The sequence below is a fragment of the Colias philodice genome, chromosome 5 (assembly GCF_061535455.1).
Source record: "Colias philodice isolate Cphi_HAF_F1 chromosome 5, ilColPhil1 Martin Lab GWU primary, whole genome shotgun sequence".
Taxonomy (NCBI): domain Eukaryota; kingdom Metazoa; phylum Arthropoda; class Insecta; order Lepidoptera; family Pieridae; genus Colias; species Colias philodice.
This window is the reverse complement of record NC_143090.1, coordinates 10,263,067-10,279,357: the sequence shown is the minus strand read 5'-3', so window position 1 is coordinate 10,279,357 and position 16,291 is coordinate 10,263,067. Positions and strand designations below refer to the sequence as shown.

General features: G+C 36.4%; 1 protein-coding gene across 1 annotated transcript in view; it reads right to left on the bottom strand.

The window, feature by feature from the left end:
• Positions 1-700: 700 nt before the first annotated feature.
• The window catches only part of Root (ciliary rootlet coiled-coil, rootletin), a 28,326-nt gene continuing 12,735 nt past the window's right edge, over positions 701-16,291 (bottom strand). The window contains exons 21-36 of the mRNA XM_089695194.1: positions 15,833-15,998; positions 15,285-15,398; positions 14,834-15,041; positions 13,486-13,595; positions 13,035-13,098; positions 12,672-12,784; positions 11,866-11,973; positions 11,600-11,684; positions 10,507-10,601; positions 9,829-10,057; positions 9,132-9,276; positions 8,132-8,376; positions 7,602-7,765; positions 7,161-7,325; positions 2,038-2,172; positions 701-1,306 (exon numbers count right to left, since the gene is read on the bottom strand). Coding sequence (XP_089551320.1) covers positions 1,199-1,306; positions 2,038-2,172; positions 7,161-7,325; positions 7,602-7,765; positions 8,132-8,376; positions 9,132-9,276; positions 9,829-10,057; positions 10,507-10,601; positions 11,600-11,684; positions 11,866-11,973; positions 12,672-12,784; positions 13,035-13,098; positions 13,486-13,595; positions 14,834-15,041; positions 15,285-15,398; positions 15,833-15,998 — 2,254 coding nt within the window. The 3' untranslated portion in view covers positions 701-1,198. The remainder of the gene's footprint in view (positions 1,307-2,037; positions 2,173-7,160; positions 7,326-7,601; positions 7,766-8,131; positions 8,377-9,131; positions 9,277-9,828; positions 10,058-10,506; positions 10,602-11,599; positions 11,685-11,865; positions 11,974-12,671; positions 12,785-13,034; positions 13,099-13,485; positions 13,596-14,833; positions 15,042-15,284; positions 15,399-15,832; positions 15,999-16,291) is intronic.

Below are 16,291 nucleotides of genomic sequence, written 5' to 3'. Positions count from 1 at the left end.
GGTCCACATATCTACAATAATAATATAGGTATAATAAATTTTAGAATTCCTTTCTTAGGTAAAATTCCTTCTATCGATTGAACGAGACACAATCACGGAAAAAAATGTCCTCACCAAAAGTCTGCCCAGGGTGGAGTTTTGATGATTTGTAAAACCAACTTTAACTGTATCAGTATAAGGTTGAATTTATTTTGAAGTATATTGACAATCTCGATTAGGCCGTTACTTTTGGTAATTTTTGTGAACACATTTTAAAGTAATGCTAATGAGCTTGATTTTGCTTTGGTTTCCGATTAGAATTTAGACCTACACATTTGAAGTATTCTTAGTGATGTGATGTGATTGTGTATCTATGTAATTAACCCATTGAGCCCCGAACGGCCCGATCGGGCCACGACACAATAGATTTTCTATTGTGTCTGTGATTCCGGGGCCTGAGTTATTAAACTAAACAAAAACATGGACAAATTTGACTAAGACGCAAATTTTTAAAATAATTTATTTGAATGTAATTTATTTTCCGAATTGAATACAAGGACCAATAATTGAATACTAATACCTACAAAATATGATATACGAGATACTTCGTTACTTACATTTACTTGATTTTAATCTAAAATAGGCGAAAAAAATAATTATTTTGACTAGAACAAAATATGGCGATCATATAATTTTTCTAATAAATAAATAATATTTCGAAGTAACTATATCAATCTGCTGTAAACGAATACTTCAAACACACATTTTTCTAATTTTGTAAAAACCATACATTTAAACTTTCAAAACTACTCTAAACATACTTTTTTTCTTTATAAATCATTGAGGTATTATTACTAGAGAGGGCACCACGAACAAAATCTGTGCGACAAGCGCGGCGGCGCGGGGTGGCTACTGGCTAGTGAGTCATACACTTTGTAGATATTCTGCCTCTTATTACTTATAAATTAAAACCAATCAATGTAACAAATAAATATTGATTATCTTATTAAAAAAAATATGAATAAACTTATCAATTAAAACCAATGTAACAAAAAAAATTGAGTTTGACACGATTGACTCTAACTCGTGTTACAAATAGTGTAGAGCGATGTCCTCTCTAGTACGTAGTACATGTAACTCAATGTTATAAATACATATTTTTCATATGAATTTCAAACTGCTTGCTTGCTACATTTAATAATTTTCTTCCATAATTTTTTCATTTTGAGGAGTCGTAGCTATCATTGAGCGGCGGCAGACTGTGAGCTAGGGTGCTGTCCAACTTGCGAGCTTCGTGTTCTAACGTGTATGAATCTAACGCTGGATCCTAGAAAAAACACAATGAAATTTACTATAGGTACAATTATTAATTATTGTAAGTACAATGAAAATAAAAGGATTGGGGGAAATGGTCAAAGCGCATAAAACCTAAAGAAAAGACTGAAATTCGATTGCTGGGGTGGCATCATGGGTTGATGAAAGGTCAGGCGATACCACGGTCGCGGTACGGCAAAAGATGCGGGTTCAAATCTCTCTGTGTGGTAGTTAGCCGTAAATCCATCTGTGACTCAAAAATATTTTAAAATGTGTATGTGTGTGTGGTAATTAGGTGTAAATCTGTTCGTACGTGTGCGAGTGTGTGGTAGTTAGGTGCAAATCTGTTTGTACGTGTGCGAGTGTGTGTGGTAGTTAGGTGCAAACCCATTTCTGCGTCTGTGTTTGTGTTAGATATTTGCAAAATCGTTTTACGGGTTTGTGTATGTGTTAGTTTAGTGTAACATCGTTTGTACGTATGTGTGTGAGTTCAGTGTAAAATCGTTTGTACATATGTGTGTGAGTTCAGTGTAAAATCGTTAGTACGTATGTGTGTGAGTTCAGTGTAAAATCGTTTGTACGTATGTGTGTGAGTTCAATGTAAAATCGTTTGTACGTATGTATGTTAGTTCAGTGTAAAATCGTTTGTACGTATGTGTGTGAGATCAGTGTAAAATCGTTAGCACGTATGTGTGTGAGTTCAGTGTAAAATCGTTTGTACATAATATGTCTGTGTGTGTGTACCTGTGCGACGGTCCGCAACGAGTCGCCGAGCGCAGCGCGCAGGCGCTGCATGTCGCGCGCGGCGCGGCCCGAGCGCGACACGTAGCTCTGCCGCCGACGGACCTCAGCTGCCAGCTGTGCACGGACTTGGCTCAGCTGTGTACACAGAGTATACCGTATTACTAACGATAAGATTTAACAAATGTACAGGATTATAAACTATAGTACTAGTTAATTACGCACTTAAAATGTTACAAATTATAGAAATCGGCTATTCATCCCAACTGTTACAAACTTTAGTTGTAAGCTATTATCCCAACTCTTACAAACTTAATAGTTGTAAGCTATTATCTCAACTGTTACAAACTTTAGTTGTGAGCTATTATCCCAACTGTTACAAACTATAGTTGTGAGCTGTTATCCCAACTGTTACAAACTATAGTTGTGAGCTGTTATCCCAACTGTTACAAACTATAGTTTTGAGCTATTATCCCAACTCTTACAAACTTAATAGTTGTAAGCTATTATCTCAACTGTTACAAACTTTAGTTGTGAGCTGTTGTCCCGACTGTTACAAACTATAGTTGTGAGCTATTATCCCAACTGTTACAAACTATAGTTTTGAGCTATTATCCCAACTCTTACAAACTTAATAGTTGTAAGCTATTATCTCAACTGTTACAAACTTTAGTTGTGAGCTGTTGTCCCGACTGTTACAAACTATAGTTGTGAGCTATTATCCCAACTGTTACAAACTATAGTTTTGAGCTATTATCCCAACTCTTACAAACTTAATAGTTGTAAGCTATTATCTCAACTGTTACAAACTTTAGTTGTGAGCTGTTGTCCCGACTGTTACAAACTATAGTTGTGAGCTATTATCCCAACTGTTACAAACTAGTTGTGAGCTGTTTACTCCAACTGTTATAAACTCCCCTTTCCCTCCGGATTCCAGACCATTGAACGTGTTTGTTGTGTTAAATCCGCATACTAATTTTGATTCAAAAAATTAATTGTTTAAATTTATAGTACTAACTTTGGCACGGCGAAACATGATCCCTGACAGTTATTCCCAAGACACAACCTTGTAATGGCGTCACCATTAAATTATAAACGTACTAGATTTCCGCCCGCTGCTTCGCCCGCGTTTTCAAAGGAAAACCCGCATAGTTCCCGTTCCCGTGGGATTTCCGGGATAAAACCTATCCTATGTGTTAATCCAAGTTACCCTCTATATGTGTGCTAAATTTCATTGTAATCGGTTCAGTAGTTTTTACGAGAAAGAGTAACAAACATCCATACATCCATACGTCCATACATCCATACAAACTTTCGCCTTTATAATAGTATATTAAGATAAGATTGGAAGCGTCTAAAAATGGCATTTATTTATTTTTACGTAGATTTATGCCATTACAATGATATTCCGTTGGAATTATAACAATTCTTAACATTTACGAGAAATTATTTCAATCTGACTACGTTTACGTCCTGCAAAACTTACATCGGTATTTATCGACTAGTGCGGAAAGTTTCGATAAACAAATATCGATAATGGAAATGAGTGCGTATTTTTTAAATCGAAAATCGAACCAAATAGTGACTATATATCTGAAAAAAATATCCATTTACCTATGATAAAAAAAGTTTTTCAGACAAATTAAATAGGGGACATCCATTTTCATGATAAAATATTCACTAGAGAATACGTATTTAACGGGTTAAAAATTACGCGAAAATGATAACGTGCATTTTTATTTTTTGGAAAACTTTCGTTTTACTTACCTACCTAATCTATGCTAAAAACTTAAAATAATACAACAACAACAGTATAGACGGTATTTTTTTTTTGTTAAAAATGCAATACATGTTTACCGACGTGGCTGAAGCCACGCCTTTGCCTATATAAAAGTTAAGTATACACGACCCATCACTAACACGAACTGTCATAGGAATCAAGGTTCGCCAATCGCCGTGCCGACTATAGGATAGCTTATATTATTATCATCAGAATACATGTCAGTGAACATTTGACTATATTATCGGTCAATTAGGGAAAGCTGGCATGTTCACAGTACTCACACTTATGCAATTTCACTTACAGTATGTTCAAAAATAAATGCGACTCTAGTTTCATTTTAGACTTGAATTGTAAAATGGGTGCGTTGTAGATATGTATATGCAAATATAATTACTTATGAAAGCTCTCATAATTTACCTGTAAAATTATAATTTAAAAGTAAATCAATTGATGAAGTTAATTATTTATTCTAATAATAATCAATTGGATAAAAGTATTAATAATCATTCAATTATCAAATAATAATTAAATTCCTGACTTTGGTCGAGTAAAGATATCTAAGAAATATTATATGTATTTGTAATAAGTACGTAATACCTACCAATACGCGCTAACAAATATGTGTTACATGTTTATTGTATAATTGTCACACTATTGGTTTTAAACTCAAACTCAAACATTTATACAATTAGACTTCTTCTAGAAGCACTTTTGAATCGTCATAACAGTTTAACAGTTTTAACATTTACCACCAATTCAGAAAGCAGTATCTATAGAGAAGAAGAAGAATCTATTTAATCATAATCGTAATCTTCTACTTCACTGTAACTTTCATCGCTCGAAGAACTCGATGTTTCGTTGTCGGAATTTCTTAATGTTATTATAAATGAGTCAGTGTAATTATCTACTTTTGGTTCTAATTGAATATATTTTTCCTCATGTTCTCGCGTCTTTCTCCAAACGTCACTAAACATATCCAGACTAATAGCATTTGCTTCCTTTCTAAATAATTCTTACACAGTTTTCAAGTTAAAGTTCACATTTTGTGATGCTACTTTCCCTTTAATTATGCCCCATAGTAACTCTATTGGGTTGAGTTCTGGATGGTATGGTGGAAGGCGCAATACACTATGTCCATGATCTTTGAGGATTGCATCAAGTAGGTAAAAATTGTGTATAGTTTGGCTTATTTTTTTTAATAGTGTGATACTTAACTCTGATTATTAATTAGTTATTTGATTTTTGAAAAAAAAAATGCCGATTTTAGTCAAAATTTATATTTCTCTAACAAGATCCTTATCATCCAAATTTCCACCTTGGTGAGAAAAATTGACATTTCTAATGAAAATGAACAAAAAATTAAATGATTTTATTAAATACTGTAAAATAGTGAATAGTCTATAATTCTTCCATTTACTGTATCACAAAATTCTTCATAGATTTTTAGATATTCGACTACACCAATTACATCACCCTGTATTTATAAACAATTGCAAAAAATGACATATACATAGGCCGGGAGATACTGACACAAAATTTCGGGTCATTTGTAACAGAATGGCGGTTCTACAGAGGTCTTATTACGCAATGACTAAAAGAAAAATGATGGTCAGAACTCAGAACGCTGGTACCGGCGGACTAGTCGCGTGGGCGTTAGTCGAACTCGTCGGATAAATAGCGAAAGTCAAACGATTTACAAATCTTCGCTTTCCGCGCTTTCCGCTACTTTTCCGCGGTATGGCGACCATTTGGAATCGTCCGAAAAGTATGGCATGGCGATTTTAGTAAATGGCTGCACGACGATGGTTACCTGTGCAAAAGTGAGCCCGGTACAAATGGTTGAATTGTTTTTTTTAAATCAACGCATTCACGTCGGTATGGCGGACTGTAAGTCACATCGTAACTGTATGGCATGACACTACCGCCTACATCTTTTTAAGGGCTATCGGTAAATTCTAAAATTTTTGTGTTACAAATCGTTGGACTTTCGCTATTTATCCGACGAGTGTGACTAACGCCCACGCGACTAGTCCGCCGGTACCAGCGTTCTGACCATCATTTTTCTTTTTGTCATTTCGTACTAAGACCCCTCTAGACCGCCATCCTGTTACAAATGGCCCGAAATTTTGTGTCAGTATCTCCCGGCCTAACATGTGCAATGTGTAAATGTGTTGACGTTCCAGCTCTTCTTAATATACCTATAACACAGACTCACGTAATACAAAAATTAGACATCATCCGCACGTAATAAGTGCTAAAGAAACTATAAAGTGATGAATTCGATGACAATTCCACCGATGACCAAAGTGAAAAATGATGGCATGTTCTGTCTGTCTAGAATGCCATATATTATTACTGTGCGATTTACTTACAGCGTTACTCGCTAAATTTAAAGAAACTATGGGACAACTGGGAACACTTTAATTGCCGTTTATCTATACTAATATTATAAAGCTAAAGAGTTTGTTTGTTTGTTTGAACGCGCTAATCTCAGGAACTACTGGTCCGATTTGAAAAATTCTTTCGGTGTTAGATAGCTCATTTATGGAGCGAGGAAGGCTATAGATCATCACGCTACGACCAACAGGAGTGGAGCCACAGGGGTGAAACCGCGCGGAGCAGCTAGTAATTATATATGACTAGCTTTCCGCTCGCGGCTTCGCCCGCTTTGTCTAAAACCTAATAAATTATATACTAAAACCTTCCACTTGAATCACTTTATCTATTACAAAAAACCGCATCAAAATCCGTTGCGTAGTTTTATACTATGTAGTGATTTACCCATATTCTAACGGATAGATAAGCACTTGGGCGCTGCTGTGAATGAACTGTGCTTTTCGGCAAGCTCGGCCAGCGCACGTGAATACTTCTGGTGTAGCTTGACCCAAATTACGTTATTGTTAAATCTTAATATATATAAATCTCGCGTCACAATGTTTGTCCTCAATGGACTCCTAAACCACTTACACGCTTTTCCGCTTAAACCTCTCAACCGATTTTGATGAAATTTGGCACAGACAATCTTTAGACCCTGAGAAAGAACATAGGCTATCTTTTATTAAAACACCACGCGGGCGAAGTCGCGGGCGGAAGCTAGTAGATTATAAGTAAGAAATGTTTAAAATAAAAAATAAACCCAAAAAAAGACGGGTTGCACTCCGGGAGTGCCGGCAGAAGTGAAAACGCGCGTAGTAGAGAGGAGATAGCTGTCTACTCTCCATCAGTCTTACGCTTTTTCGATCAGGTCACGTGTCCTGACGCGAGTTTAAGATTTTATACCCATTACAGAAAAAGTGCTCAACGCCGCTAAAGAAGTTTTCACTTCAAAAATATTGTCACAAACCTGATTCTCAAGCCGTATAATCTGCTGTCTATGGCTGGCCTCCCTCGCGTCGAGCAGCCGCTCGGCCTGCAGCGCGGCCTGCTTGTACTGCTCCGAGTCTTGTCTGTTGCCGCCCGTTGACAATTCCGATAGGTAGCGGTTGCGAGCTATCGATAGTTCTGCTTCCTGGGACGCGAAAATTAACATTACGCTGTATGGATTAGGAAAGCTTGAAAAGCAATTTATTGTTATGTATTTATTTTGTCTGAAACCCTCAAGAAAAATGACTAACATTTACCACGAAATTGTATATAAGTTAACTTATCGCTCAATTAAAACGGTGAAGAGATGGATTTAGGCCGCCATTTTTCTAATTTAGAAACAAACATAAAACTTTTCAGTAATTTACCTAAAAAATTTGAATCTTCTCTTAAAATTACCAAACGAAGTTCCACTAATTACCTTATCAGCTAATTCCTTCTCCAAGCGCCGTATCTTCATCCTTAGCTCTCTATTTTCCAACTCGAGCAGAGTGAAGTCCGCACCGTACGGTTTGTCCTTGCACGGTATTTCCTTGTAATCTTTGTAGTCTTTGTATATACGGGAATCTTTTGAGGAATCGGCACCTATATGATTTAATTAAAAGAAACTTGTTATATCTGCTAAATTAATGCGGCATAGGGTGGCAATGGTAACTTCATAAATAAAACTGCGAAATTACTATTTTTGTGATTGATTTCATAATAAATCATAAATAATCATTTAGTATTTAAATCTTTGGAAAAATATAGTCCTTTAATATTTTACTTTACTTTTTGTTATATGTCATATAGAGTTGAAAATATGTGTCGCACAAATCTATCATAATATACATTCTCACTCTTATTACTTTACCGAGATTATTTCCTTTCAATCTCTCTCCAACCTCTCTCGATCCAAACTGCTTTCAGAATCTTTTTGCACCTTTTGCGAGTACTATACAAAATACTTACCCGAATCCAAATCCGAGTAAAACACGCACTTATCAGTCCTATCATGGCTCTTGCTCCTCAACACCGGTCGAGTCATTCTCCTTTCAGCCTCCATTTTCCTCATAGTATCTTGTAATGCGTCATTTTTGGCTTTTAACTCGGATCTCTCTCTCTGTAGAGCGTGTAACTCTCTCTCTAGCTCAGTACTATTGGTGCTTTCCTTGCCATCCCATGTTGTCATGCGTAATTGTGACTCTAGGTCCGCTCTGAAAGTTTTAGAATTAGATAAGTAAATTCTGAACACGTGATGCATACTTCTTTCATATAATGGATATTTAAAAAAAGACGTGTGGCACTCGGGGACTGCCGCGGTAAAGCTATTGCATGCTATGCCTTCAAGCCCCACCGCGCCCGTCGGAGTGGGGAGCATGAGGTTTTCGTTACGGAATTTCTCGATTCGGTCCCCGCGCTCAAGGCCCACGATAGCTATGCAATAGCTTAAAAACTGCGTGTAAATAATGTAAACAACCAATAGTATCGATTCATTTAGTTTGAAGCGTTTAAAGCGATACTATTGGTTATTTACAAACACATTCCTCGCTACACATCCTCGCACATTGGTGGAAAAGCACCCTAAAGCGCGTTAGAATAAGAGGCGAAAGATCATCCAATTTATTTTATTTTTTTTTATTTATTAATTTACCATTTATTAACACTATATAACCTTAACAAATTTTCGCCAAACTGTAAAACAGTTTGTTGGCGTTGCGCTCCTACTTATTATAGATTACCCTAGGTTATACATTGCTAAATTAGTTGATAAACAAACACTAGGCGTATAGGCGTTTTTATTATCATTATTTCTTTCTACGTCACATGTTTCTCAACGTTATCCGTCTTTAAAATGCAAAGCTTTAGAAAATAAGTAAAAAAACACGTTTTCTTTAATTTATTAAAAATCGTTCTAAATAAAAATTTATTTATAAATTGAAGCGGTTAGTAAAATATATATAAAACTGACTTCTGAGCTTCAAGGTTAGCTAGCTGGTTGGTAAGACGATGCACTTGGTCCTCCAGTTGACAGTTCAATCTTTTATATTCACTCGCGGCCACTTTGGCGCTTTCCAACTTCTCTGCTAACACGCGACGCTCGTTTTCACAATTGGCTGCAAATATATAGGTTTTATTAATAACTGATAGATAATTTAAATTAAGAACATCAATTAATAATCATTGTGTAGAAGTGAAATACCTAAAATCCAAGCTTTGTTTATTCCTACTTTGTTTTTAACACAGTCATATATACAAATATGAATTCAAAATCGATAAACACTGGAAAATAAGAACTACTAAAAAAAGCAACTTATAAAATCTAACTTGAGCATATCCTACTAATATTATAAATGCGAAAGTTTGTGAGGATGTGTGTGTGTGTGTGTGTTTGTTACTCTTTCACGCAAGTTTTACTGAACCGATTACAATGAAATTTAGCACACAAAGAGGGTAACTTGGATTAACACATAGGATAGGTTTTATCCCGGAAATCCCACAAGAACGGGAACTATGCGGGTTTTCCTTTGAAAACGTGGGCAAAATATTTCTTTGATGTGTCAAACTGAAAACTTTTTACTATCGGCCACGGACAATCCAACCCCCATACTACTAGTCCTACCCTAAAATGCTAATTATAAGTTATCCCTGTAATAATTTCAACTTACCAATATTCTTCTGCATCTGCCTCAACTTGTCCATAGCGTTATTTTCATTATTCTTAGCTTCGTTCAACAACCTCTGCGTCTTACTGACTTCAGCCCGTAGATCTGTTTCAGCGGCTGCAGCTTTTTGTAGAGACGTGGATAATTGTTCCACTGTTCCCTTGAGGGATGTACACCTGTCTTCTAGAGAGGCTATTGTACGCATGTAGCCTTCGCAGCGATCTTGAAGTTTCTGGAATGTTTGGAAATAAATAGGCAAATGTGAAATATAGTTCTTTGTTGTTGTGGCTTTTACAGATATTTATTAATTTTCTATGTAATGTTATCAGTGTGTTGAAATGTATAAATTACCACTACACTATCACTGCACTGGTCATATCATCACGCTATTGGTCTAAGCAATATAATATAGGCTATAATTATGTTGACCCGAACTGTTTGTAATATTAATGCAAAATTTAAAATAAATACATGCAGTACTTTTTGAGATTAATCCAGACATACATACAGACAAACAGACAAAAATTCTAAAATCTATATTTTTGGCTTCGGTATCAATTGATCACGCCCCAAGTATTCTTTAAAAATATATTCAATGTACAGTTTTGAGATTCCTACGATTTTTAACCAACTTCAAAAAAAGGAGGTTATATTATTTGTAGATATTATAGAATTAGTAACCTTAAGCGCTTGCTCCCTGTCTCTAGCTGCAACGGCAGCGCGCTGCACATCACCTTCGAGTTGCGCGCGACGCACGTCCAAACGGGATGCACGACCTGATACACAATGAGTAAATAAATAATAAATAAATATTATAGGACATTATTACACAAATCGACCTAGTCCCACAGTAAGCTCAATAATTAAGGCTTGTGTTGTGGGTACTAGGCGACGATAAATATAATATTTAATAAATACATATATATAGATAATAACACCCAGACCCAAGAACAAATAATTGAGTTCATCACACAAATATTTGCCCTGACCGGGGATCGAACCCGGGACCGTTGGCTCAGTAGGCAGTTACTTTACCACTGCGCCAACCGCGTCGTCAAAAGAGTAAAATACTATATAGCCATACATACAGTGGTGGACGTTTAATTAGAAACACGTAACACGATGAAGTAGTCATCAAATTTATTTAACATTTATGTATTAACGTATTAGAGATTAAGTATTATTTCATATGTAATAGAACACCCGTTTATCTAGTTTTATAAGAAATTGCTTAATTTTAATCAAACGTTAGCTTAAATTAATAAAATTAAACAACTTTAAGTGAAGTCTGATTTCCGAGTATATTCAGTCTGGACAACAAATTAGAAACAGCATGGTTCGAGTGTTCCAAAGACAAAACCTATTTGATGACTACTTCATCCTGTTACGTGTTTCTAATTAAACGTCCACCACTGTATGTTACGCTCAAACAAAATGATAATTGACTGAAAATTTTACACAAAGCGCGTGGTCTAATAGATAAAACATTAGAACAGCGACAACACACTAATAGTATAAGAGTATATAGTCCATTTCAAGAAAGAAGTCCCGCGGACAATTATGGAACTAATTTAACAGATGGGGAGATCGGCCAATACATAACATATATCAATTTTTTTATCTAAATATTCGAGTCGCAGTAGTTTATAAAATGAAATTAAATGAACGATACATAATTTCCCTCACAGATTTCCCCACATTTAACCCTGCCAACATTATTACGACCGCATACAGCGCTGCGTCTGCGGGACTTCTTTCTTGAAATGGACTTTACCTTCCGCGGCAGCTAAGGCCTCCCGAAGTTGTGCCACTTCCTGTATCCGCTCTGCAAGTTGTCCACGAAGATTTTCAGATTTATTCTGAAAAAAAAAACAACACTTTATATTTCACATGTTATAATATGCCAGCAGTATAGCAATTATTTTCTTAATATTATTTATGTTAAAAGCATGAAACCCATCCGAGTATTTAAATTTATGTTCAATAAATTAATATTATAAGTACAACTGGTTTTATTTTCAATTAATCAAGCAATATTACCTCATTCTGTACTTTTTCTTCAGTGATGGAACTCAACGTTGCCTCTAAGCTGGTAATCTTGTCGCGCAAGTTGCTAATTTCCACTGTCTTTGTTTGCACGGATTCATTCTGCAATAGTTTGATTATCATTTAGTTGGTAAATAATAGTAAATAAGGAATACCACTATAAATATTATGACAATTTATGGAATCTATTTTTATTAAACGCTCAAACATTTCATGACATTCTATCAGAATACTCATATAAATCTTCATCGAATAATGAATTAGTTGAGAAAACAATTTTAATAAACCAAACCATAAACATAATTAATAAATATTACCGCATACTGATTATTCCTGATACGTCTACGATGAATTTTTAGGCAGATAAGCTAAACACAACGCATTTAGAACTTATAACTAGCCAATAAATCATATATCGGGTATGACGACAAAATATGTAAACAAAAATTACCAACTCCAAGAATAAAATACAAACAGACCTATTTAATATAAATCCGGTAGCCTGGAAGAGATCGCTACCTAGCGAAAAGGCCACCGTTTGTACATATTTTCCTTATCTATTCTTTATGTATCTCTATTTCTTTTGTGTGTGCAATAAATAATTAAATAAATAAAAAAAGACGTGTAGCACTCGGGGACTGCCGCGGTAAAGCTATTGCATGCTATGCCTTCAAGCCACACCTCCGCGCCCGTCGGAGTGGGGAGCGTGAGGTTTTTTCGTTACGGAATTTCCGGATTCGGTCCCCGCGCTCAAGGCCCGCTATGCAATAGCTTAATAAAATTAATAAATATTGACTTACTAGTGCATTAAGTTGGGCATCCCTTTGACCCAACGCAGCTTGCAAGCGAGATCTCTCCTCTTGAGCGCCGCGGAGACTGGTGCTCACTGATTGTAGTTTTCCTTCCCCTTTACCTGTTTTATGTAAAAATTATATAAATATTACATAAAATTGATATTGAATTAAATAGATTATTATTGTTGAAAATCTAATTCGATTATAAAACAACTCGAAGAATTTTATTATTTGCCACAATCCGGAAATCGATTTGGAACATTATTGACATGCTGTAATAGTTGTGGGAAGAAAGTACACGAGAAATTATTTTATTTAAAAATAACTAACAATGTATATTTTAAAAAGAAACACTATACGCGTTTATACCTTGTTGTTCAGTAACTTCCTTAAGCTGTTTCTTGAGCACATTCATCTGTGTCTTGAAATCATCCTGAAATTAAATTAATGCGTTATAATCATTGAGATAATATTACTACGTATGGAGGAGACACCACGAACAAAATCTGTGCGCCATTTTTTTGCTCTAACTAAGTTTTAAAAATTATTATTTAGTTAGGTACTTAACGATGAAAGTTATTCCTTTGCACTTTTCCGTATTATTTGTATTATTTGTGCAATATCGTAACACACACGAAGGCATGTTTGATGCGTTTCACTTTAAAACCATTAAAAAATACCGCTCAACATACGTCACATGACGTATGTTGAGTGGAACATATGTAGGCGGTGTCGTCTCCTATTAATATTATCTCAATGGTTATAATAAGTAATATTTGTGAAAGACAATGTTTTAGAAATTATTACATATGTTACGTACCCTTTCTCTCTCAATCTGACAGACTTCATGCATAAGATTGCGAACTCCCTTCTTGATCATCTCAGGATCCACGTCAATGATCTCGTTGCGATCCTCTGAATGTTCGCGAGCTGAGTAAATAATGTGTTATTCATTTTATTATCATTTAAGAGAGTCGTGTGTATTATTATTATATACAGCACAGCAGTTAATAGATCAATCAGACTAGTAGATATATATTATTGGAAAGGTAAATAAATTACATCGCAATGTCAAATTTTTGTGAGTATGTCCATACACAACAGAATAATTACAAAGGTTTTATTTATTGCTAGTTTCGTGGGTGTAAATATTTTTAATTATTTTCACTCGCATGCAAAACGGACAGGAGAGTTAATGCTACCTCTTGAAACTGTTTTCACTTTAGGACGGCTGTTCCTAATGGTGGGTACACACGTACATACTTGCTAGTCGAGCAAGTCTCTTCGAACAAAGCTATAGCACAGACATGCTTGAACTCGCGTCTACACGTAAAAGCTTGCGCGAAGATCATGTTCAGTGTGCGTTGAAACTCTTCGAGCAATGGACGATACGTTGTTGTGTTTGGTGGGAAATTTTTTTCTTCTCTCTCCTCCAAGATGCCCTTAGAGAGTTAATTTTTTTTATCACTCCATTTCTGTCAATGTTTGGTTCCACCGTTTTGCATAATAAAATGAAACGATCATATGCGGCGTTTCTTTTACCCTTGTCGCTGTACTCTTTAAACGTTGTTTTCCATAAACACTCTTCTTCTCGATACATGTTTATAAATTGTTCCACAAAATCACGAGTAAACGCTCGATAGTCCGACATTTCAGCTGCGCACGCACAACCTTTTCGATTAATCACTCGCTCACGACTGACATGCTCGAAGTCGCAGCTACACGTACAAGCAAGATTGCTTCGAACATCGAGCAAAAATTATGGAGGTTTGAATCTTGCTCGAATCGAAGTTGTTGGATTGAAATGGTTGGCTTCGAGCATTTGTCTTGAGACTTGCATGGTACACACGTTCGTACTTGCTCGAGATCGAGCAAGTTTATCGAGCATGTACGTACGTGTGTACCCACTATAAAGCTTCATAGAGTAGATTCCGCATGCCGCAGCGAGCAGCTCGGCTGTACAGCGATAGATGCCTCGCTCTGAGCTAAAGCCGACTCTACCACAATTAAGCGTCTCTACCCTGAGCCAAATCGACTCTACGTCTCTACATACCTCTATGCGGGCTGTGTCAGTCCGGCTGTATGACGGCGGACTACCCTGCTTTGGGCTAGAACTGTCTCTACCGTAAATGAATGACTCTACCTAGAGCCAATACGACTCTACCAACCTCTATGCGGGCTGTATCTCCTGGCCGGACTGGCCACCCGTCTCCTGGCAGCGTGTTGTACCGTCCCGTCGGGCTGCACTCCACACACGCGGCGCAGAGCGTGCGCTACTGAGCACAGGCGGGCGTCTGCGTCGCGGCGGGCTGCTTCACTTTGGGTTAGTGCTGCTTCCACTGCGCGGGAACGGCCCTCGCTTGCGTTTAGACGGGTCTGGGTATAACAAGAAATTATACAATTTATTATTTAATTAAGGACTTTTTTTTAATATTCACTTTGCAACATCTGGATGACCCGGTATACCAGACCGGAGAAAAAAGACTACAAAAATGAAAAAAAAAACATTAAAATTATTACATTCTCCTTTTACATGGCCGTTCTTCAATTGTCAGATTATTTACCGGTTTCTTGTAACGAAGTAAACATGAATTTTCTATAATAGTGATTAACACAAACCTTGAGCTCCTGTATTTGTTGCGTAGCGTCCGCCAGACACACTTCTAGGTTGTGTTTGAGCTCTTCCAGTCGCCGTTCCTTCGAGCGACAATCTTCCAGACGTAACACCAGTTCCTGATAAATAGATATACTTTTCTACTGCATATTTTAATGTTCCAACTATTTTGTACCAATTGATTCAGTGACGTGCCTAGTTATAAAGTAGGACAAGCCATGCTTACACTGCAAATTGTTTATTGTATTGTCGAAATTTTTGTTTAAAGAATTCTAAACAAAGAACAAATACGATGATACTTCAATAAAATGTATCCTATACCCATATTAAAATTAACCCCTTTTTTTAAGTGGGGAAATCTTCCAAAGATACCCACGGCCCCCGGGGAAGGAGCCGTGGGTTATGTCGGATTCTTACCGACTAAAACCCCACCGTGTACCGTCGAGCCGCTTTAATGATGGGGCCGCGGGTATTGGTTGGAATTCTTCCGCGACCATATTAAAATTAACCCCTAACAAATATTGCTGACACACATATTTCAGCTGACACAAACCTGGTCCCTCGCCCGACAGGCCTCTTCAAGTTCAGCAGCCCGCTGTCTCACAGCGGCTAGATCAGCCCGAGAAGCACCCAATAAAGCTTCTAACTCAGCGCCATGACGTTTCGCTGTACACGCCTCGTTAGACACGCGTTCGCGTTCTTCATTTTCGTTCTGCAGTCTGTTGTTAATAGGTAGAAATAAAACAGAATCAAAAGTGAACGCTGATATATTTTTAATGGTTTTGAAGTGATATTTATACATCATGTTATGTATGTAATAGTACCTAACAAAGTGCTTTTCTTACTTGACAAACAATAATATACGTATCAAATTACATGTATCAAAATTAATTGTTTACTCTTCTTTATCTCCTAAGTAGTCAACCTAAAATATTAAATGTATTCTATAGAAATTAAAACTACAAATACAAAGTTAATTTAAAGTTAAGTAATAAAGTTCAATCCCGAAACG